Raw genomic sequence first — 22,580 nt, 5'->3', positions numbered from 1 at the left:
CAATTTTAGGATTGCAGTGTTTGCAGATCAGTGTTTTCATTTGTCATTAAATGTATTTTAGTTTTGACATAGCTCATTTTATCCTGCTTTTGGGATCCTGTTTAGGATTGTTTAGAGAGTTAAATATTTATTTGATCATTTATGTTCATCTGATGTGAACCCTGTTATAGAGATGGACTGGATTCTGGCTGTGTTGCTGTGACGTAACCAAGGGGGAAAATATTCTTTCTGGGGAATTTCATGGTGGAAAAATGTGCACTTGTGGTGGATGTTGTTTGAAAAGTCAAGCATCCCGTGGAAACAGAGGTTGACATTTGCTTAGCAAACCACACAATGTCCTCACTGAGTCTTTGCTGTCTTGTCTGCTCGTTCTCCCAAAGCCCAGCGCTAGAGTAAAGCAGCCCTTTATTACTTTAGTACGTAGTATGTTTCGTAGAGTATATTGCATGTATTTAACAACATAATGCTTGATTTACCATGATTTTCTCATTTTCTATGTATAGATCACAGTTATATGGTAATGACAGATTGTAAGAAAAACCACCATGATAAAAAACTGTTTGTTTTTTTTGTTCTTTCTTCTTCTCTAAACCTTTTTCTCAAGCATAGTCTAGCTGAAGCCCCGAGGGCAGGGTGAGATGCAAGAAAAGGTTACAACAAAGCTGTGATGAAACATGGAGGAAGGAAGAAGAAAAGTGCGAGAAGCATTTCACCAACACTTTGTATGTATCTTATTTCAGGGTGTAAATACAGTATACGGGTAAAACATCTTCTTACATTAGTGATAGAAACACATGATTCACAACCACATCACTGGTTCTGTTTTTTAAACCAGTTTACCATAAAATCCATTATCCACTATTCAGGACAGCACCTGGCTGTGTTTTAGAAATTTTCATTTACTTTCTACCAGACAACGTGCCTATAGTTGCAGTGAAATGCAAAGATAATGCAACCTTGTGAAAACCTGACAGGACAAAGCAATCTGCTGAGTGCCCACAGAGGCAACCCAGCAAATGTGGTTAAAACAGTGATGCTGTTTGTGAAACTATTTGCGGTATGATGGCTAAAGCTGCTGCACAGATGGAAAATGCTGACGTTTCCACGAACAGTAGTAATCCACTCAGCCGGTCTATAAAAAGGAGAGAAATATTTCTCTTCTCATTGCACTAAATTAAACAAATGTGTATCTGATTACTGAAAGGCTGAGAACCAACATCCACATATATATACATATATATATTACAGGATGCCTGTGTTTTTAAAGTGTACACCACAGCCTTATGATGTCTATCTGTTCATAACTTTTTTTTAATGTTTGCATGGTGAACTTACCTGTTAAGACTTTCACAAATATCACCTCTCTGCCCCTGATGCAAACATTACAAACCATGTAGTTGCATTACCACTAGATTGGTAGGATAGGTGGAGTGAAAATAGGACAGCAACCTCCTTGCGCCTAAGAAAAATCGGTGATTGCATTGAACTTTATTGGTGCCTGAGACCAATTGCAAGTAGTTGCGGCAATCAGTTGGTTGCCTACAGGTTGAGCATGCAACTCCCTCAACTTTTGTGCAACTACATACAACTGCAACTGGGAGTGCACAGGTTGTCTGGTGTGAGACAACCTGTCTCCAAACAATTGCGGTCCAACTTCAACTGATATCAATCACTCTGTGACCTGTCTTCCTGTCTTCCTCCTCTTACCCCAGCCGGTTGCACCAGATGGCCCCCCCTCCTTGACCTTGGTTCTGCTGGAGGTTTCTTCCTGTTAAAAGGGAGTTTTCCCTTCCGACCGTTTCCAAAGAGCTTGCTCATAGGGCATCATATGATTGTTGGGATTCTCTCTGTTTTCTTTGTACTGTTGTAGAATCTTTACCTTGCAATATAAAGCGCCTTGAGGCAACTATTGTTGTGATTTAGCACTGTATAAATAAAACTAAATTGTATTGAAATGAATTACTGTCTAATTTAGAAATGCAGACAGATTGCCAAGATATTGCAGCAAATCTGAGTCAGTAAGCAAATGGTTAAAGGCTAATACATAGCACACAACTTTTAGGTGGTAATAATGAAAATTTGTTGGTGACAAGCTCTGCCTTGTTGCATCAATCTGTATTGTTGCACATCTCTTTGCAGTAGGGACTCAGCATTAGGTCGTTGCCAACTGGTTGCCAACTGTTTGCTGACCATTCCTATTAATTCATATTAATCATTCATATTAATTTTACAGTTAAATCGCCATGTTGTAGAGGAATTTCTGTATCAGATGTATGAAGTTCTGGCTGGACTCTGAATGTAATATGAATTTCACTTTACTCAAAACTATGGTGACATCTCCAAAGCTCCCAGGCAATACAAAAGTCAGCAAAAGCAAGCGTTATTTTATTGTCACTGGTCATATAAGTGAATTTATAGTACACTGTGCACTATAGTACAGACTCGACGAACCAAAAGGATGACTTGTTACCTTTCAAAAACCATCATTTAAAACAAATATATCCAAAAATTTAACATGATTAGATTTAAAGAAGTAATGTGACTACTTATTTTAGCTTCATTTGAAATAAAATGACTTATTGTGCTTTCGTCATACCTAATCACAGCTGAAATCGCCTGCTATGACTTGTTAATTTTGAGTTTTAGTCTTGTCCTTATTTGTGGATGCATATATAAACATATAGACTGGTTTAAGCTAGTACACTTATGTGTATCAAAAAGATTGCTGTTTTGGAGGAAAGTGTAAATAAAGTGTTAAACTTCCCTCCTGTCTCCTCTACAGTGAACATTCTTTAACAGTACCCGTCATTGTATTTTCTCCTGTTGTACGAATCGCCTCGTGATTCAGCCCTCTGTTTTCGTTTAGAGAAAGATCTAAGAAAGATTTAAAAGATGTCAGATGTCAGACGCTTCCTCGCCCTCGTACCTCTGAACTGGGACAGTTCGTCTTAAAATACTGCGCTCCTCAGAGAAATGTGCCAGAACATTCAGCGTCTACGTAACACCTTGTTCCCTCCCTGCCTCCCCATATCACACTGTTATCTTCTTTTTTTTAAAAAAACATCTGATATGAGATGATGATGAGGATAAAAAAAAATGTGTAAAGGTTCACACTTTTTAAAATAGCTTTCACCTGCTCTGATTTCTGTCTTACTGGGTTTGTCAGACTGGCTCACCACACAGTTTTCTGAATATTTTATTCCATCTAAGTTAAAGCTCTAAATCAGATTTAAGCATTTAGGGGTTCTTTCTTCATAGATAACCCTGCCACTAATACCCTCTATTCCTTTGCTTAGATTCATCCTGTCATATTACTTTTTTATATCAGGTGTTTCGGGGTGACCAATAAGCGCCACCTTCCAGCTGACGTCATGACCAACGCTGCTTCTAAGGTCATTTAATTTTAATGTAGACTTAATTTTAATATCACAACATTTGAAATAAAATAAACATTAATAAATCAACTAATAATACTATTTAGTATATATGGTATTTATTTATATATTCTCTGTTAAAGTAGTCTTTAGCATTAGCATTGATTTGGTTATTCGTTCGAGAGCTAACGTTATTGCGTTGCCTAGCAACCACTCTTTCGCTTCCTGCTGGCAAATACTGTATAACGTAAAAAATAAAAATAAAAACATTAAATCTTTCTACAGCTTCTAAAATGTTATTTTTAGTTAGCTCTTGTCAAAATATTGCTGTTGTTATAATTAGTATTTTATTAGTATCCTAATATTAGTCACAGTGCGTCGTAATTACGTTACAGCGTCCCCCCCCCAGTTGCCCCGAGCCGCCATCGCCACTACGCACGCTTTCTGCGCACACGCCACCTTGCTGTCCTTTGTTCCTCATTCATAAAGCGGCTTCACGAGCGCGGGGATGTGTCACCGTGAACCCCTCGCAAGAAAAGGACCGCTGGCCCTTTAAGGGTTATGTAGCAGGGCTAGCTGATGTAGGACGAGCCGACCGTGCGTTTCTCTGCCCGAGCTCCCGCTGCCATCCTCGTCATGGCCTCCGTACAGCCGCCACCGACACCACCACCGAGGATGAACCGACCAGCCATCGGCCCTTCCTTTCCCGGAGCGGAGACGGACGTCAAGCCGAAGCAGAGGCACCGGTAGAGGCGAGCCGCGCCGGGGAGAGCCGCCTCATATCCAAATGCCACCCCGGTTTCCTCATCCATGCCTTCGTTTAAAGCCAAGTACAGCTATACGATAAAGAGGGGTGCGAACCCGGGCGGCGGCGGCGGCGGAAACATGACAACGGACAAGGATTATTCTCTTAATCTGTCGGTGCAGCAAGTGCTGAGCCTTTGGGTGCAAGGCTCGGCGCTGCACCACTTCACAGGTATGCGGAATGAAAGGTGCCGCTATTCTGCTGCTTCATTTTTTTTTTTTTTTAATTAAATGTGTTCAGTGAAAAAGTCATCACCACCAGCAGCATGTGCAGCTTCCTTTTCAAAGCTGAATATATATATATATATATATAAATATCATTCAAATATATGTGGTCATTTTTCTTGTAGCCAGCAGGAAGGGCATGGCTGCTGTCATGCATAGGGGGCATCTGTGTGCCACCTTTCCATCCCACCTCCCCATCTCTCCAAACTGGTGTGTTTTATTGGTGATGCTGGGCCTGAACCGCAACATCAACAAAACAAAACAAAATCTCACTCCTCTATTCAGGCGTGCAGAGTCCGTCCGGAAAAATAATGACAACATTCGGCTAATTAATCTTTCTGCTTCGTGAATGCGTAGTAAATGTGGCCTCCTCCCCCTCCTTTGTCTTTCAGTAAAGGGGCAATTAGAGGGAGGGTCCTCTGAGCGGACAGGGATGCTGTCTGGGATGGTCCTGACTCTAGAAGTAGGGAGGCTGAGTTAAAATCCCTGTTTTATTTGAATGCAGTTGAGCCAGAGGATGTCTGCTTTGATATTGAAGGTAATATGCAGCTGTAAATAAGAGATTAGGGCATCTCTGTGGGCTGATGGCTGAACTGTCACTTGTTGATACAGATGATTGAGCTGCTGTCAACAATTATGTGCTTATAAGATGACTTTCTTCCTCCTTTTTTATTTGTAAGGAGGTTTAAGAAAAGTGGAAGAAATGCATGAAAGTTCCTATGACACAAAAACAGATCATGGGGCACCAGAAAAGCAATGTGTGGGCATTTTATCTCTTCTTTCCAAGCAGAATGAACTTCCTCAGCAAGAATTATTATTACTTGCCAGCTGTTCAAAGCATTGTCATCACTTTTCTTTTCTTTCTTTTTTTTTTTCTTTTGAGGAAGTGGACGGGGGACCGTGTGTGTTGCACAAACACAAGATTATAGAAATTCTTTCATTTCACTCTGCAAAGTGAGGAGCCGGACGTGTAGTCATGGCTGACTTGGCACAGACCGGTTGTCTAATATGCAGCTGACATCCTGTGTTGAGAAACACATCATGCAGGGATGGAAGGAAAAAAACGCGCAGTTGATCACGCTGACTCAGCAGGAAGTTTCAGTGCAATGTAGAAGTTTGTGGTATCTGAGCTGCAGCGGCGAGAAGAGAGCTGTGAGGAGTTAACGCCCAGGGGCTTTACAGAATACTCTTCACAAATCTGCCACCTGACCCCCCCCCAAACCCCACCATTCAGCACACAGGTGAAAAACGACCTCCTGAGACATTAAAGGAGGTCAGGGGGGACAGTTGGGGAGCCCTGAACGCATAGATGAACTTTTATCTGTGCCCCTGGGGAGTGCTTCCTGTTTATGAGGCGTGCGCAGCAGGCAGTTTCACTTCAGAAAACCAATAAAAAGAACATATTTAAATGTGAACAGCTACTTAGAAATTGACTCACTTTGATGATTTACAGTAGATAAAAACACACTTTTCTTTTCACTCATTTATCTCAGACGGTTGGATATCTATGTGCATTTAAGGAAGTGTCTTTTACACACAAGTGTGTAACTTTAGAAATTTGCGCTGTTCTTTTTCCATTCGAATGCAGTTAAATATCCAGTTTTTAATCCAGCATGCATCAGGTGCTGTTAATCTGCCGATTGCTAATTGTGTGGTGACACAGGCAGAACAGCAGAACTGCTCATGTGCAGCTCATGAGGAGAGAGGAGGAAGAGCAGAGAGACGCCATCATAAAGTATTGCATATGCATAGATATTTACCAGCTGGAGGGCACTGAAATGTATTTAACCTCATTTATTACAGCAGTGAGTGCTTTAGCCTGTCTTGATTAGAGTAAATAAGTGTATGAATATCAGTTGAGCAGGTAAAATCATATAACATTGTGTTTATTTTGTGCTTTAATCCTTTCTTTGTAGTTTTTTCTCTTTTTTTCCCCCAGCTTTGGTCTTAGAAAATGAAAAGATTTCGATGCATTAGCCTACTTTGGGGGTGGTTAATTGACACCCAGCGGGTTAATGAACTTGCAATAGACTTGCAGAAATCCTGTATTATCACTTCATGATAATAATGTCAAAAGGCTTTCTTAGTTTTAATTGTTTGCCTGCTGTGATTGCGCGATGATCAGATTGCTAAAAAGTCATTTTATTATCTCACACGGTAACATGTTGTGTGGCTGTTCTTTGTGGAAAGCTAATCAGTTGTGTTCACTCTGCACATGCCCTAATCTGCAGCTTTTAAGCTCAGCATGTCTGGTGTTGAGCTGTTTGTTTTAGCCTTTATCTTTTTGCAAACAAGCACACAAAAGCAAAAAGAGCTCAGGTGAAGCTGTAAAACATACACACAAAAACAGAAAGCACAACTTGGCTGCTCGGTTAAAGGTCCAGATATTTCTGTCAGGAGTTGGCAGAGAACTAAACAGAAGGTATAGTGCAGTTTAGCAGGTTCAGATAAAAGCATTGAGTCTATGTATGGCCACATGCAGCTATATTAGGAGTTAAAACTTTATGTGAATGCCAAGCAGCAATCTTCAGGATTTAAAAGCATTGCACCAATGCTGAAGTGGCAAAAGCTGCAGTTCCTCCAGTGGCCACTTGAGGCTTCCTCCTAAAACAAGTCAATCCCCATAGACTTCTGTGTTAAAATAAACTTTAAAGCATTAAAAGCATCTTTACAGCCTCAGTGGATGTTTTCCCACATCATAACTATCAACACAGTTATGTTCTTTTCTTTCTTTCTTTTTTTAAATAAATTTATGTATCTGGACGCTGAAGTGAAGATCGTGGTTGCTTTGAGTGACAGAGGTTCCCAAAGCACTTGGATTTGATCACAGGCTACTGGGCCTCACCTCCACTGCCATGTTTGTGCTGTTGGTGCCTTTTGGAGCATTTGCAATGGCATTATCTTATTGGTCTGTTACTTTGCACTAATTTGCAGGTATGCTTTTCTATGTGGTGCATGTGCTAACTAAGTTTACTATATTGTTACCTGATAACTTTACGTTACATCGCATCACGTCATGGTAGCTCGGTCCTTCAAAAAAGAAAAAGCATCATCCGAAATGGAATCAATATTGGCATAATCCTCTCCTTGTTCTGCATCACGGGACAGAGTCACTGCCAGATGTGTCAGGCTTGCTCTCCCTCTCTCCACGTTTGGACAAATCCATCGTTCGCCCTCCTGAGAGGTGAACTCGGCAGCCTTCTGCTTCGAGAAGCTGCGGCTTCGACACTGGGAATAGTTCATGTTCTGCAGCCGCTTGTGTACTCTAACCTCTTATGAGGCACCAAATACACGAGCCCCTGCTTTTTTAAAATTCTGTCCTGTTGACAGGCGAGCTCTAAAGCCGCCGTGCTGACAAAGACCTCGGCCTGTAGTTGCGGATTAGCAGAAGTTAATACTGTGCTCTCACTGTGTTTTAGCCTGTGTTCGCTCCTATCTCTGAACATGACACAGCACTTTAGCTGCACTCATTTCTCACCCATAGGTGCTTCTTCAGAGCCTTGACCACCTGCGCTGCCTGCTGTCCCCTGAAACTAAATGTGCACCTCACCTTCCAGCATCTGCTGTAACGCAAAAAAAATTAGCTGCCATGGATAATTTTAGTCGGCTGAGATAAATAACGAGCCTCGTGACTCCACTGAACATTTCACCCGACCCATTTTCTCTCTAAATCAAGCTTGTAATTCATCAAGAAATGCAACAGATTTCCTCCAACTATGCCATTAAATATTATTCTGACCAGCATGACAGGTTACTGTTACAGAAGAGAGATCACGCTGACATTTGGTCCTCAGTAGGTGTCTGGGTCAGGCTCCATCCATCAGTGATGGTGGAAGACTACACGGATTATTTTATTAGTAAGTAGAAACACAGATTATCCCAGCTGTCCTCTCCATTTGTGAAATTTTTGGCAAAGTTGATCTCACTGAACCCTGAACCCTTACATATGGAAGCTAACCCTGAAGTTTAGAGGAGAAACTTCTGGCATTTGCGGCTGGTTATTTATTATAATTATTATGAAGCACTTCAGATTTAAACCGTCTCAGCGGGCTTTGATTTTAATGTGACATTACTAACTGAAAGAACAGAACTGCACGTTAGCAAGAGTTCATTTCATCCAGTTTGCCTCACGGTGGAAACAGACCAGCTGCTAGCCAATCAGCTTACCTGCCATTCACCAATAATTACGTTGAACTCTGCATTTTTCTCCATCAAATGCCTGAAAATATCAGGAAAATGCTCAGACTTCTGCTAACCAACTCATTCCCTTAACTACACATAAACTAATGGTGTTTATAATTGTCTGTTTAACCTGTGGATGTCTGTAGTTCTTTTGGCCGAGTGGGCGATAGCACAGTCTGTGTGCGATGATGTTAGCATTGCATAACCTCCTCCAGGATCTTTGAGTTTCATCTTTTCCAGCCTGCATTAAAGGCCGGCTCTCTCTACACGATGCTGAATCCTGATCAGCTTTCGTGTCGGGGGCTACAGTTAAGCGGCGCTCTCTCTCTCTCCCTGTACTTCCTGTATGTGTGTCTCTCTTATGTCTTGGGTCCCATCACAGATATCCTTCTCTCCTCTGCTGCTGGATGCTTGCAGAAAGACAGCAGTGGATACACTGCAGCGTGATCTGTGTGCTCAGTCATTTAAGACAAAAAACCATTGTGTTACTGCGCTGTCACGTCTCTCTCCGCCTGGCCTGACGCTCGCCTGCTGGATCAATAAGTAGATGTAGGCACTCAGTGGACTGTGGAGGAGCTCGGTTAAATGGATATGCTAAAGAGCTCTGAGAAATACTTGGTAATAGAATTGGGTGTTCTGATGTTTACACTGCAAAATACTGTCACGTTTCCTGTTTGCATCCAGCCCACACGCACAGACAGCATTGCCATGCTTCAGCTGGGTCATCCTTTCTCACTTGGTGTCTTTTCTTCTGTGGTTATCTCACGGCCAGCTGGCTCCTTCTGGCTCCCACGGTGCCAGCGGTTCAACCAAAGGCCCCTCGCTGGCAAAGTGCGATGAAGCCAGAGCCTTTTTAGACAAAGCTGGCCTGTGCCACAGAAAGACAGGGAGAACGAGGAGGAGGAGGAGGAGGAAGAGTGTGATTTTAAATGCTGTTTACTGTTCTCATTTTCAGTGGAGTCCGTTATAACGGCAGCACAGTCTGGACCCTGCAGGGTGCATTATGTGTTTTCTGGGAGATAACAGTTGTGTTTGGTGGAAGCTAATTAGATGATTTTGCTGGCATTTTAGGAATTATCAGCATTTTTAGTTTGCAGACGTTTTTGTTTCTACGATTACATTTTTTTTTTTTCAGCTTATCTCCAGTCAGGATGTTCACAAAAGGCGGCCGTACGCTATTGTTTCAGACGAGATTTTCCATTTACCGCTTCATGTCGGGCTCGCTGTCTGAAATGTCGCTCTGAGCGGTTTTATACATCTCCACCACGGGTCCATCGCCACGGTCGGCTGCCTCCTTGATGAGGCTTGACTTAGACGGTGGCTGCTGTAGATTGAAATCCTCCCCTCGCCTCACAGACGTGCAGCAGCGGCTGTAGCTCTGCATCTCAGCCGAGCTGCAGTGTTTCATCTTGGAAGCACTCTTTATAAGCAGTAAATGTGAATTTTTCAAGACTAGCACGGCATATTATAAGTTGCGTCTTCCCCCTCGGGATCACTTATTGTCGGCGTTTGTTTGCATGAAGCTCTTTTGTTCAGACGAGCTTCTTATAACTAATGCGGCTCAGTAAGGTGAAGGCCTGCCTCCCACCACTGCATGACTGCGAGACAGTAATTCACGCTTTTATTACCTCTCTCAGACTTTCGTAGCTCTTTATACGTCGGCTCTGATCAGTCGTTCGTTGTCTTCGTTGTCTGCAGGCTGTAGAAAATGCAGCAGCTCACCTTTTGACAGGAAAGAAACATGGTGATCACACCTTTTCTGGCCATCTTACACTGGCTTCCTGTCCATCAGGATCCAGTTTAAAATTTACCTGTTTTTAAGAGTCTTATTGGTTTGGTGCCACCTTACTTAACAGAACTTTTGGAGCCTCTGACCAGATAGTCCAGTCCAGGCTTAAAAGCGAAGGCTACAAAGTCTTTTTAGTGGCAGCTCCTAACTTTTGGAACAACCAAACTTCCCACATAGAGCTCAATCATTTTAAAACACCTGCTTATTCTTGTTTTCTTTCAGGTCTAGATGAGCAGGATAGCCTGATGCAAATACGGCCTTATTTAATTAGTTTTATTTGTTGATTTTTATTGTATATTTGCTGTTTATTTATTGACTGTATATTTTTTTTATAACCTGAGGTTGTTGCTGAAAGCTGGGATCAAGTTTATTGAGATGGTTTAAAAAAAATTAAAGCAGCTGATGTACAGATATCCCACTAAAACCCTGCTTCTGTCTGTGTTCAGGTTGCAGTAGTAAATAAGCACCTTTTATCTATAAAGCAGGTTTTCTGTTACAAATCTGTTGTCTTTAAGTCCTGTTTCAAGTTTCACGTGTAATCGACGTTATGCAAACCAAAGCTGACCTTTATATGTAAATGCAGCAGAGGTAATATTTCACTAAAATAAAGGAAGCAAAATAAATCACAAGGGCTTAAATCACAGTTTCCTAGTATCATTGTGTGTAAAATCAAATCACTGTACATCAAGGATGGACATGATCACTGCTTTAAAACTTAATTAGATTAAATCAAGCTTGTAATTTATCAAGAAGTGCAACAGATCTCCCTCTGACTAAGAATTCAAATGTTATTTTGGCCACAGTTTTTTGTATGACCATTACAGATTTATCCACTGAAGGCAGATTTCACTGACATTTGGTCCTCGGTGGGTGTCGAGGTCATCCATCTGTGTTTGTGCTCCATAATGGTGGAAGGAATATTCAGAAGTACCAATACAACCGTGTTAAAGTGCTCCAACACAAGAAAAAGCATTGTAAAAGTATAAAAAAAGGAAAGTGAAGCCTTAAACGTGCTTTCTGTTTACAGACTAGCAGGAGGCGACTTTTATATACAGGTCCTTCTCAAAAAATTAGCATATTGTGATAAAGTTCATTATTTTCTGCAATGTACTGATAAACATTAGACTTTCATATATTTTAGATTCATTACACACAACTGAAGTAGTTCAAGCCTTTCATTGTTTTAATATTGATGATTTTGGCATACAGCTCATGAAAACCCAAAAAATTAGCATATCATGAAAAGGTTCAGTAAACGAGCTATTAACCTAATCATCTGAATCAACGAATTAACTCTAAACACCTGCAAAAGATTCCTGAGGCTTTTAAAAACTCCCAGCCTGGTTCATTACTCAAAACCGCAATCATGGGTAAGACTGCCGACCTGACTGCTGTCCAGAAGGCCATCAGTGACACCCTCAAGCAAGAGGGTAAGACACAGAAAGAAATTTCTGAATGAATAGGCTGTTCCCAGAGTGCTGTATCAAGGCACCTCAGTGGGGAGTCTGTGGGAAGGAAAAAGTGTGGCAGAAAACGCTGCACAACGAGAAGAGGTGACCGGACCCTGAGGAAGATTGTGGAGAAGGACCGATTCCAGACCTTGGGGGACCTGCGGAAGCAGTGGACTGAGTCTGGAGTAGAAACATCCAGAGCCACCGTGTACAGGCGTGTGCAGGAAATGGGCTACAGGTGCCGCATTCCCCAGGTCAAGCCACTTTTGAACCAGAAACAGCGGCAGAAGCGCCTGACCTGGGCTACGGAGAAGCAGCACTGGACTGTTGCTCAGTGGTCCAAAGTACTTTTTTCGGATGAAAGCAACTTTTGCATGTCATTCGGAAATCAAGGTGCCAGAGTCTGGAGGAAGACTGGGGAGAGGGAAATGCCAAAATGCCTGAAGTCCAGTGTCAAGTACCCACAGTCAGTGATGGTCTGGGGTCCCATGTCAGCTGCTGGTGTTGGTCCACTGTGTTTTATCAAGGGCAGGGTCAATGCAGCTAGCTATCAGGAGATTTTGGAGCACTTCATGCTTCCATCTGCTGAAAAGCTTTATGGAGATGAAGATTTCATTTTTCAGCACGACCTGGCACCTGCTCACAGTGCCAAAACCACTGGTAAATGCTTTACTGACCATGGTGTTACTGTGCTCAATTGGCCTGCCAACTCTCCTGACCTGAACCCCATAGAGAATCTGTGGGATATTGTGAAGAGAAAGTTGAGAGACGCAAGACCCAACACTCTGGATGAGCTTAAGGCCGCTATCGAAGCATCCTGGGCCTCCACAGGCTGGTTGCCTCCATGCCACGCCGCATTGAAGCAGTCATTTCTGCAAAAGGATTCCCGACCAAATATTGAGTGCATAACTGAACATAATTATTTGAAGGTTGACTTTTTTTGTATTCAAAACACTTTTCTTTTATTGGTCGGATGTAATATGCTAATTTTCTGAGATAGGAAATTTGGGTTTTCATGAGTTATGTATGCCAAAATCATCAATATTAAAACAATGAAAGGCTTGAACTACTTCAGTTGTGTGTAATGAATCTAAAATATATGAAAGTCTAATGTTTATCAGTACATTGCAGAAAATAATGAACTTTATCACAATATGCTAATTTTTTTGAGAAGGACCTGTATAGTCTGTGAAATGGTCAGAAATGTGTGAAAACATTAAAAGCTGGACCAGTCTGTTTCGGGATGTTTTTCTCTGGTAAACAATTCATAATTCATTTTGTAAATGAAAGCTGCTCGATATTTAATTTCATGCTTCATCAGAAATGAAAGTACTCTGTTAAAATCATATATATTAGAATATGGGATTGTTGTTACTTGTTACTGTTCCAGCTGACTGATTTTAAAATGGTGACGTAAACCAAGAAATAGGAAAAAAAAGTAAAGTCTTTAAGTTTGCAGTAACTGTCATTATCCTTAAATCCGTTCTATTAAACATCATGATTGTTATTAACCAGAAAATATTTTTTTAAAAGTTAAAATGTAAAAATATTTATTTCAGTGCAAGCAGTGATTTCTCTCATTTGTTGCCATGTTTGATGTTCAGGCTAAAAATGTGTAATTGTCTGATTAATATTTATGAAACTAATCGATTTATTTTTTTTTTTTTTTTTTTTTTTTTTTTTTTTTTTTTACTGCAGTTGTTACATTAAGAACCCCTGAGACATTATATCATACTGTACTGTAATATATACTTATACGACTTTGTGCTATACTTATACTATATCCGGAGCAACTATGTGTGCTCGAGAGATGTTACCTGATATTGAACTTCTAAGGCTGGGCTGTACTTTTATATAATACTATAATATAATAGATGGTGCAGGAGGTCAGTGCAACCGTAATTCAGCAAGTAAAAGAAAAAAGCATTTAGAGGAGAAAACATTTCAGCACACTGCCCCCTGCTGGTGAAAGCTTTAGTTAAATTCTACGTAGAGAGATTACAAAAAGCACCTTTAATGTAAGCGGTAAGTCCTGTGCTTTCAGGCTGTATCTGATCTGTGTTGTTGGCTCTCTCCCTGCAGAGATGTGGTACTGGGTCTTCCTGTGGTGTCTCTTCTCCTCGCTCTTCGTCCACGGGGCGGTGGGGCTGCTCATGTTAGTCATGCTGCAGCGCCACAAGCGGGGACGCCTCATCACCCTGGTGCTGGTCAGCGTGGGTTTCCTGGCCTCGCTCTCCGGAGGCGTCATCACTAGTAAGTCCATTTACTTCCCCTTTTGTTTTCTTGCTGACGGTTTATTTTTAGAGTGGCCTCAGACTGTGGCGTTCAGCACGCAGAAGAAGATGGGAGGTGACCGGAAGGCAGAGCGAGCGCTGGGTGAGGCGACCGTGTGTTAACTCGTGTCAACTAGAAGAAAACAGAAGCTGACAGAGAGACATGGAGGGGGAAGATTTTTATACTAATCGGCTTCTGTGTTTACCTGCCTGTTTGTTTATGTAGCGCAGGAAACATCAACGTGTCTGCATGATAAGGGTTCATTTAATTTAACATTTTTGAGATTGGCTGGACTGTTGTCGCTGGCAGGAAGAGTTTGCACCCAAAAATAACAACCAGAAAAACACACACACACACACACACACACACACACACACACACACACACACACACACACACACACACAAATGAGCTAAACACTGACTTTAAAGATATTCCAAACAACAACATTTAAAGGTACATTTTCTACATTTTTTTAAATTCACGCCAGTGAGTGTTAGATTCGTCTATGCACTGTAACAAAGACCTCTAACTAATCTTCACCTGACTGTAACAATGTTTTATGTTAAGAAATCAAGGATATACTCTCCACGTTCACTCTCTGTCTCTTAAGCAGTCAGTGGTCCAACCAACCACCCCAGTGATGTAATGTTCTGTACTGGCACAAGACGGTGCTAAACATGTTCTGTAACTTTAAACACTTCTTAAATCCAGCGTCACAGGCAGTGTTAGTTTGTGACACTTTTTAAGAGTAGGGCTCTGTGGTGTAAAGTAGTCTTTATCGATGTAGTGTTTCATGTCCACTTTAAAGGCGTGGAATAAATACGAAGGGCTGTATAATTCTGGAAGAATGGGTGAATGTAGAAAAAGGGCTGTATGGTAAATGGACTGGTTCTTTATAGATCAAGCCTTTTCCGATTCATACCCTGATGAACGTATCAGAGAGCAACTTCTGTTCAGTATCTTTCCCCTCTTTGCTTCCTCCTGGGCTACAGTTACTGCCCCCCGCAGCTGGGCAGCCCCCATCCAAGTACTAACCAGGCCCACCCTGGCCAAGATCAGCTGAGATTGGGCGTGCTTGGGGTGGTATGGGGATGAGCTGTGACATGGTAGTATAAAGTTAACAAATTACACTCCCACCTGGCCTTTGAGTCTGGCGTGTTACCTTTTTTTGTTCCAAATGCTCAAACGATTTAAATGTTGGTGTTTAGTCATTTGCTTGCAGCAGACTTTTAGCTGCATCTACAGATTTTCTACATGTTGCTGTTCATCAGGTATCTGCAGTAACCTCAGAACAAATGTGGAAAAAAACAAACAAAACACAGTTTCTTGACACCACCCCACTTTAAGTTAACAGTCAGTTCCTTTAGTCAAGTCTAAGAGCAACATCATTACATCCAAGTCAATGTGTTAAGGTTTGGGTGGTTTGAGACCAACTCTCAAATAGCAACAGGCTGTTACAGTCACAGTAGGGAAAACAGTGGTTGGAGAATCGAACACAACCAAAATGAATGCAGCTGACAATCTGATGTGTCAAGACAGCGATGAAACAGCAATAAGATGAAGTCGGTCTGTGATTAGATGGGGTGCAGTCAGTCGATTGAAAGTGTTGGAAAGTAAGCCAGGAGCTGTTGGTCACTGCAACTACTCCCTCAGAGCAAAAACATTTTTCTTTTCCTTTTTCTAGTCGCAAAAAAGGTGCTGTCCTATTTTTACTCTGGTGTGACTGATCCATTAGGGTAAGAAGTTAAGAAGTCCCGGTGCACCTCGGGTCACGTTCCCTGCAGAGTCCATGGGTCACATTTCAGCACTAATGATGATACCTGCAAGTCTGCATTAGAAATGAGGGGCAGCAGATCCTTGAAGACCAGGGGTAATTAGTCTGAGGCCATCTAGTTCATCTCTCTTTGTTAACACTTAATATAACACAGTAGAGTGGTGCAGATAGTTATCTATAATACATCATGACATCTGTGGTGACTGTAAATTAAAAAAAATACCCTATAAGACTCTAAAAAGGCAGAAATCAGGAATTAATCATTTATTTTCTACTGTGAATCAAAACAGTGAAGAAATCTATTCACGCTGTCTGCTCGTTTTAATAAGAATATCAATAACTGGCACATTGTTTTCAATAAGACTGAATATAGTTATAACATATGTGCTATAATATCTTGAGCTAGGACTAGGCTATTTTGTATCCAATATTTTGGACTACCTTAAAAGGGGATCTGTAGGATATAGAATTTATGGGCAAAAGCTTGTTTCAACTTTCTGACTTTAATCTTCTGAAGGCAGATTCTGCATCAGGACCCAATTTTTATGTCCCTGCATTGCCTGAAATGAAAGTTAAGCTAATGAACTATTTACCTTAAGAAAACTGTAGAACTGGTCTTATCTGATCATATTAAACAGGAGTAATCAGATAGTGTGTAGTTTAAAAATGTGATATATCTGCCAGCTAATCATATTTTTAAACACAAATATATTCACTTTATTATTTTTTTTAAACACTGCAGGTGCAGCTGATATCCAAGCCTTGTTTGTTTGCCTTTACCTTCCCCTCACTGTATCAGAGTGTGAGCACAGGGTGTGTAAATAGACCTGCGTCTATCGTAGTGTAGGGCTCTGTGGATGACTCACTCACCGTCACAGATGTGAGCTGGCGCCCCCAAAATAGAAAAGCCGCTTTATTATTAATGTGTAGCAATCAGAGAGAGCTAGACTATTGACTGTGTCACCAGCCATGTGTACGCGAGCCCGGCACAAAATCAGAGTGTGTGTGTGTGTGTGTGTGTGTTTGTGTGTATAGAAGTAAAAGAAAGGTCATGCAGCACAGAGGAAATGTCAGCCTTTAATAGTTGTTTTGAAGTCCTTTTCTATAACATTAAATGTCCAGGACTCTGATTTGAATCATTGAATGCTGGAAATTTGACCAAAAAACCCTAAACTGTTTGCCACTGTTTAAAACAGATGTATGTTTGAGCTACAGTTTAGAGTCTACGGGCCTCAGTTGACATGTTACATGTTTAAGTTTATGTGTTTGGAAGGTTTGCATGATGGCACAGCTTCGTTTGTTACATCTAAGCAAACCACAAGACTTCTGGCACATTGTCGTTTAGACAAATGAGTCCAAATCGGAGATGTTTGTAATAATGCAAAGTGCATAATATCAGCAGCACAAATACATTTTATTGTTATGCACAGTGGAGGAGGGGTGATCATTTGGGCTTGTTTTGCAGCCAATGGGTCTGGGCACCTTCCAGTGCCAGACTGATGTTTAAGACCTGAACGCTAAACCCCTGTTGATACTAAAAGCTGAAGATTTTCACACAGAAACCGATCTCTTTCTCTTTTTAATCAGGACACACGTGCAATTTTTAATACAAACACAAAGCAAACATGAGAAACAGTCTAACTTTAAAGCCACTGTGATTCTACTTTAGAAACACTGGTTTTCCTTCTGCACATATCATGTTTTCTTTCTATCCGCCTGACGTGCACATTACTGAAGAGCCTTTTGTAACGCATGTAACAACATGATATAACTCTAATCTAATTGCTGAGTATAGCACTGTAACCTGTTACATTACTGTTACTGAAAAATGTAATGTGATCACTTTGTAACGTATTACACTAAAAGCACAGTCTACAGTTTTATCTGATATAATCTGTGTGCGTGCTTCCCCCTCCACTTCGAGGCGTCTTCAGTATCACAGTGCACTGCTTCTTACAGGTAACTCTGTCCTGATGCTTCACTTATACAGATGAAGTGGGATGTTCCTCGTTAGCAGAGAGCACCAGTTCGTGATGTTCATTTATTAGGCTGTGCATCAAAAGTTACTCAATTACGTCTGCTCCCTTAATACATTTAAACTCAGTACTTGGAATCCAGTCAGAGGACTTTTTAATATAGTGATCTGATTCACTGTGAATTTAAATACTTAAATACTGCTGCCTAACGAGCTATGAAACGCTATGAAGCTGAACTCTCTGGTTTCATTTGGATATTTAAAAAAGTGGCACATGCTTCTCTTCATTTGTGAGCATGTGTAATATCTCTGTCTACATTTTTGTACACACAAGTCTTAGTCAGGCTACCTGCCTAAAAGAAGGATTGATTTGGTGGATTTTGAGGGCGGGTAGTTTTCTTTAAAAGCACACGGTGAATATGATAACCTTGATGAAGGGAGGATTTGCTGGAGCGCTGCTGGTAGCTTTGACTGATAAACTTTGTTTAGATTTTCTCGGCCTTCGAGTCCAGCAGTTTAAAAATAGCTCACTCGGCTTTGGTGCCGGGATTAGAGAAACGTCCTCTCCTGCTGTTTGTCTCAATCATGACCAGACGGACAGCGTGTAGCGAGAACTGCTGCAGGAAGAGCAGCGAGTCCGCTCGGAGCGTGGCTGCAGGGAGGCACGCACGAACGCTCCTCCATTATTGATGGAAGGGCGAGATCAGGAGGGACATGTTTGTCCGCTGATCCCCTGCCTATGGATGTTCAGTTGGGTTTAATGGTGGCAGACAGCTGTGTGCTTGTCTTTCTGTTTGCCTGGCCTTGTATTAACATTGACCTTTTTAATTTTGTTTTCCTCCCTCAGGCGCGGCCGTGGCGGGCGTTTACCGCGTGGCGGGGAAAGGCATGGCACCGCTGGAGGCGCTGGTGCTGGGCGTGGGCCAGACCACCCTCTCCGTCGTCATATCCTTCTCGCGGATCCTGGCCACGCTGTGAAGAAAACCCACGACGGGGTGAAAGGCAGACACCGACACGGGAGCAGAGCGGGCAAATCGAGCCGGGCAGAGACTTTAGGTCTGCTTTTATGGAAGGAGATGAGGCACAAGTCCTCTGGACCTTTGAGGGCCAGATCCAGGGCAGAACGCCCCCCAGCGTCTCTGCACTGCGAATCGGTGCAGGAAGGTCGGCATCGTGTCAGAGAGCAGCGCCGGGCGGAGGCTCAGCCTCAGCTTCTGGACCTGAAAGCCATGTTTCTGAGTTTCCAGAGTTACGCCACTTCTTCGTGCCAAAAGCCTTCTCTGTGAAAACAGCAAGCCTTGGTGGCCGACTGACTCAAAGGCTTTCTGTTGAACTTTTGAGGGAGGAGGAAAAAAAAATCTATTTTTTAAACAGCGACCTGTAATCGTGAGCTGATGATCTCCTTTGGCGATCGGAACAAAAGTTCGGCAAACAAACAAAAGAACAGCAGTGTTCATCAGCAGTAAAACACCTTCATCAGTATTAAACCGCCGCCGCGCCTCTAGGCCTGTATACAGCTTCTCGCTCCTTCTCCCGAGATGGCTCGAAAGCCGCAGCGTCCGACTCACGAGCAGGAAGAAGCTTTGAATTTTTGCACTTTGTAAATGTTGGCGAAGAGGCAGAGGAAAACCAGCATATGATGATCGATTTTAAAGCGTGCCAACAACAACTCTGAGCGGAGTCAGAGGAGTAGTTTGGGTTTCTTCCACAGACAGAGAGAGAGGATGAGATCGATGTCACTCTGATGTCTTTACTGTAAACAAAGGTGGAGCCGGGAGACAGTAAAGTAATCTACCTGCATCTGATTTATCTCTGTTAAACAATATAACATTTTAGTGATGTTGGTCGAGTTGCAGGAATTTGCTGTAATAATGAAAATATTTTCAACTGATTTTCATTCGAAAAGTAGGAAAAGAACCAGATTAGAGAAAAGAAATTTGACCATCCAGTATTTCCTGTGTGTGAGAGGCAAAAGTAGGTGTACCTGTTTTACACCCATGAGCAGCAGTAAAGGCAGCTAAGCGTTCCTGTAATCATCGATCAGTCCTACACATCGACTCGGAGGAGTTTTTAGCCCATTCCTCCGTACAGCAGTGTTCAGACTCTGAGATTGCGGCGCGTTTCCTTGTGTGAACGCCTCGCTTCAGGTCTTACTTCGGTCAGGGATTTTACTTTCAACACATGACCTTTATTCTTCTTTGATCCTTCTTTGAGGTTCAGGTCACGCACGCCTTCCTGCTGAGAGGCAGCGGGCCAGGCTCAAACCTTGACACCCCTCTTACATTTTACCCTCTAACGTCCCTCTAACGCAGGGGTAGGGAACTCCAGGCCTTGAGAGCCGGTGTCCTGCAGGTTTTAGATCTCACCATGGGTCAACACACCTGAATCAAATGATTAGTTCATTACCAGGCCTCTGGAGAACTTCAGCACACGTTGAGGAGGTCATTTAGCCACTTAAATCAGCTGTATCGGATCAAGGACACATCTAAAACCTGCAGGACACCGGCTCTCGAGGCCTGGAGTTCCCTACCTCTGCGCTAACGTGTTTGATAGATCCCCTTTGTTTAAATAAATACACCTGATTGGCATCCTGTTGACTGAAAACATCCTCAGCTTCATATTCACGGTACAGACATCAGAGGGGCATCATCAAAACTTTTAGCAAGAAGGCGAATAAATGGTTTGTTGAACAAAACAGGAGGACGGCCCGGAGGAGGCGTCTGTAATGGGGAGTGGTTTGGTTTGGCTCTTTATAGTTTAATTCTTCCTTATTCAGGGTAAGAGGAGTAAAGGTGCGTCAGCATTGAAAAGGGTCACTTTGCTGCTTGAGAGTCAGCATATTCCCAGAGAAATCGCTCCGAGTGAGTCTGTGAGTCCTGCAGGTGCAGATTTTCTGGAGCCTCCTCGGCTCACCGTAGTGCTGCTTATGTCTGCACTGCTTCAGTATAAACTCCCCGTGGAAAGCCATCCCTCCCTCCCCGGAGAAGGTCACAGATTCTGCTGCTCTGATTTATTTTCTTCTTCTTCTTCTTTTTATCTATGCCGACTTTTTTCTTTATTGTTTTGTTTATGAACCCATGCTCCTTAAGTTTAACTTTGCACGTTGCACTGACTTTAATCTGCCTTGTTTTAGATCAGTGTGCTTTGACCCGATGCTATACACACGCAGACACTGATGATGATGATGATGATGTTTTGGGAAAAAAAGGAAATAATGTGAAGAATGTGCTCGAAGTTACTGTATTTAGATGCCAGACACAGGCGGTGCTGAAGAAGGTTCAACTTTGCCCAAAACTTCACCCAGGAGGTCGAAATGCCAAAGTATCACTCACAGTCTAGCTTTACTCATCCCGTTTTCTCATCTTATTGACGTCAACATAAAGAGTTAGTGGTTTTATGTACTTTTTAGGCACATTTGCACATTCAAAAAGATGCTTGTGCTGTTCAGATGGTGTGATTTTATTTATTTTATTTTTTTGAGGTTTTGTGGCTCTGAAGGTAAATTATGTAATGATGTAACACAGTTTACCTTCACTACCAGCTCAGCACACAGGAGGGCGATATTGCACTGGAATGAAGTAGCAGCAGGAGCCTGAATGCCTGTGAGATGATTGTGGGGTTTGGAAATATTGAACAACAAAAAAAAAAAGGTAAACGAGGAGTCACCTGAAGCCCCTCCCCCTGTTTGTTTTCTCCCTGTATCACTGGGTTGCTCTGCACGTGGTCTGCACCGCCCGTTTGAATGTGTAAGCTCAGCTTTCAGGGACCAATCGTGACTCACCTGCTGTCATAGCAGTGAAATCTGTTTCTGCGGGCACTTTGTGCGTGTTCGTATGCGGCTCACAGGAGACTGATGAGCATCGTTGTCGCCGTGTTCGGTGTCGGTCTGCGCGGTCGTGCTTGTGAGAAGAATAAATGGATTTCCATGTGTTTTCTTTCATTGTGCTGGTGGTCGGGGGTGTTTAAAGGGTCGGAAAGGGGTGTGAGGACCTACTTGGAAGTGACAGCAGTTTTACTGTCTTTACATAAAGTGATTTTATTTTTTATGTGCCGATTAAAACTGCAAGAATGGACTCGATGCTGTCAGATCTGCACATCCAGAGCTGTACATAGCCGCAGTGTGCTTCATAAACAAACTAACCGCTGAATAGCATTCGCACCCCGTGCCATTACTGGTCATGACGGATCTATGTGTGTGTTTTTCCGCTCCAGGTTCTGTGATTGAGCCGTGTGACCGTGAGTGTGCGCTGTAATATCTAAAGGAGACACCCAGCAACTAATAATCCCCTCTAGACTTAAAAAAAAGTAACAGAGAGAGACACCCAGCTCAATAATCCTGTCTCTTTCAATAGGCTTATGATAGAAGCTGCTGCACCCACCGTTCGCACCACCACAGCCACCACCTCAAGTCTGCTGTTGCCCAAATGCCACAAATCCCTTCCCAACCTCGGACACATACTGTGTACCCGCCGCTGTGGCTGCATGTGCAACGCAGCTCAGGTAACATGTGAATGGACTAACATGGACAATCCACCCAGAGACAAAGCTGTACATAAAACCCAAAGTGGCACTTCTCCTGTAGATAATGTACAATATCTTCTTTTTTAATTTTGTACCAGCCAAACTGCTGATATTTATAACTATTGCCTATTTATGTACAAACTGTTCTCCTGTACATACTCAGCAGGCGGTTGAAATAAAAATCTTTTGCAGCATTAAAAGCTCAGGA

General features: G+C 42.3%; 1 protein-coding gene across 3 annotated transcripts; it reads left to right on the top strand.

Moving 5' to 3' along the window:
• Window positions 1-3,776: 3,776 nt before the first annotated feature.
• On the top strand, window positions 3,777-22,572 carry tmem170b (transmembrane protein 170B). Of its 3 annotated transcripts, none has more exons than XR_003216058.1 (4): window positions 3,777-4,350; window positions 13,908-14,078; window positions 18,699-19,637; window positions 22,064-22,572. XR_003216058.1 is itself a non-coding variant. In XM_025902618.1 (3 exons), exons 1-3 carry the CDS (start codon window positions 4,185-4,187, stop codon window positions 18,827-18,829), a joined length of 468 nt encoding a protein of 155 aa, XP_025758403.1. In that variant the 5' UTR covers window positions 3,777-4,184; the 3' UTR covers window positions 18,830-22,572. The 3 variants fall into 3 exon arrangements, 1 of the variants encoding a protein (XP_025758403.1); XR_003216057.1 differs by having other exon boundaries at window positions 18,699-21,235; window positions 21,393-22,572; XM_025902618.1 differs by having other exon boundaries at window positions 18,699-22,572.
• The last annotated feature ends 8 nt before the right edge of the window (window positions 22,573-22,580 follow it).

The sequence above is a fragment of the Oreochromis niloticus genome, linkage group LG22 (genome assembly GCF_001858045.2).
Source record: "Oreochromis niloticus isolate F11D_XX linkage group LG22, O_niloticus_UMD_NMBU, whole genome shotgun sequence".
Taxonomy (NCBI): domain Eukaryota; kingdom Metazoa; phylum Chordata; class Actinopteri; order Cichliformes; family Cichlidae; genus Oreochromis; species Oreochromis niloticus.
This window is presented reverse-complemented; position numbering and strand designations above follow the sequence as displayed.

Coding starts and splice junctions, on each gene's coding strand:
- tmem170b (XM_025902618.1), top strand. CDS start 4,185: ATGCCTTCGTTTAAAGCCAAGTACAGCTATACGATAAAGAGGGGTGCG. Junction 4,351..13,907: donor GGCGCTGCACCACTTCACAG/GTATGCGGAATG, acceptor CTCTCCCTGCAG/AGATGTGGTACTGGGTCTTC. Junction 14,079..18,698: donor CTCCGGAGGCGTCATCACTA/GTAAGTCCATTT, acceptor TTCCTCCCTCAG/GCGCGGCCGTGGCGGGCGTT.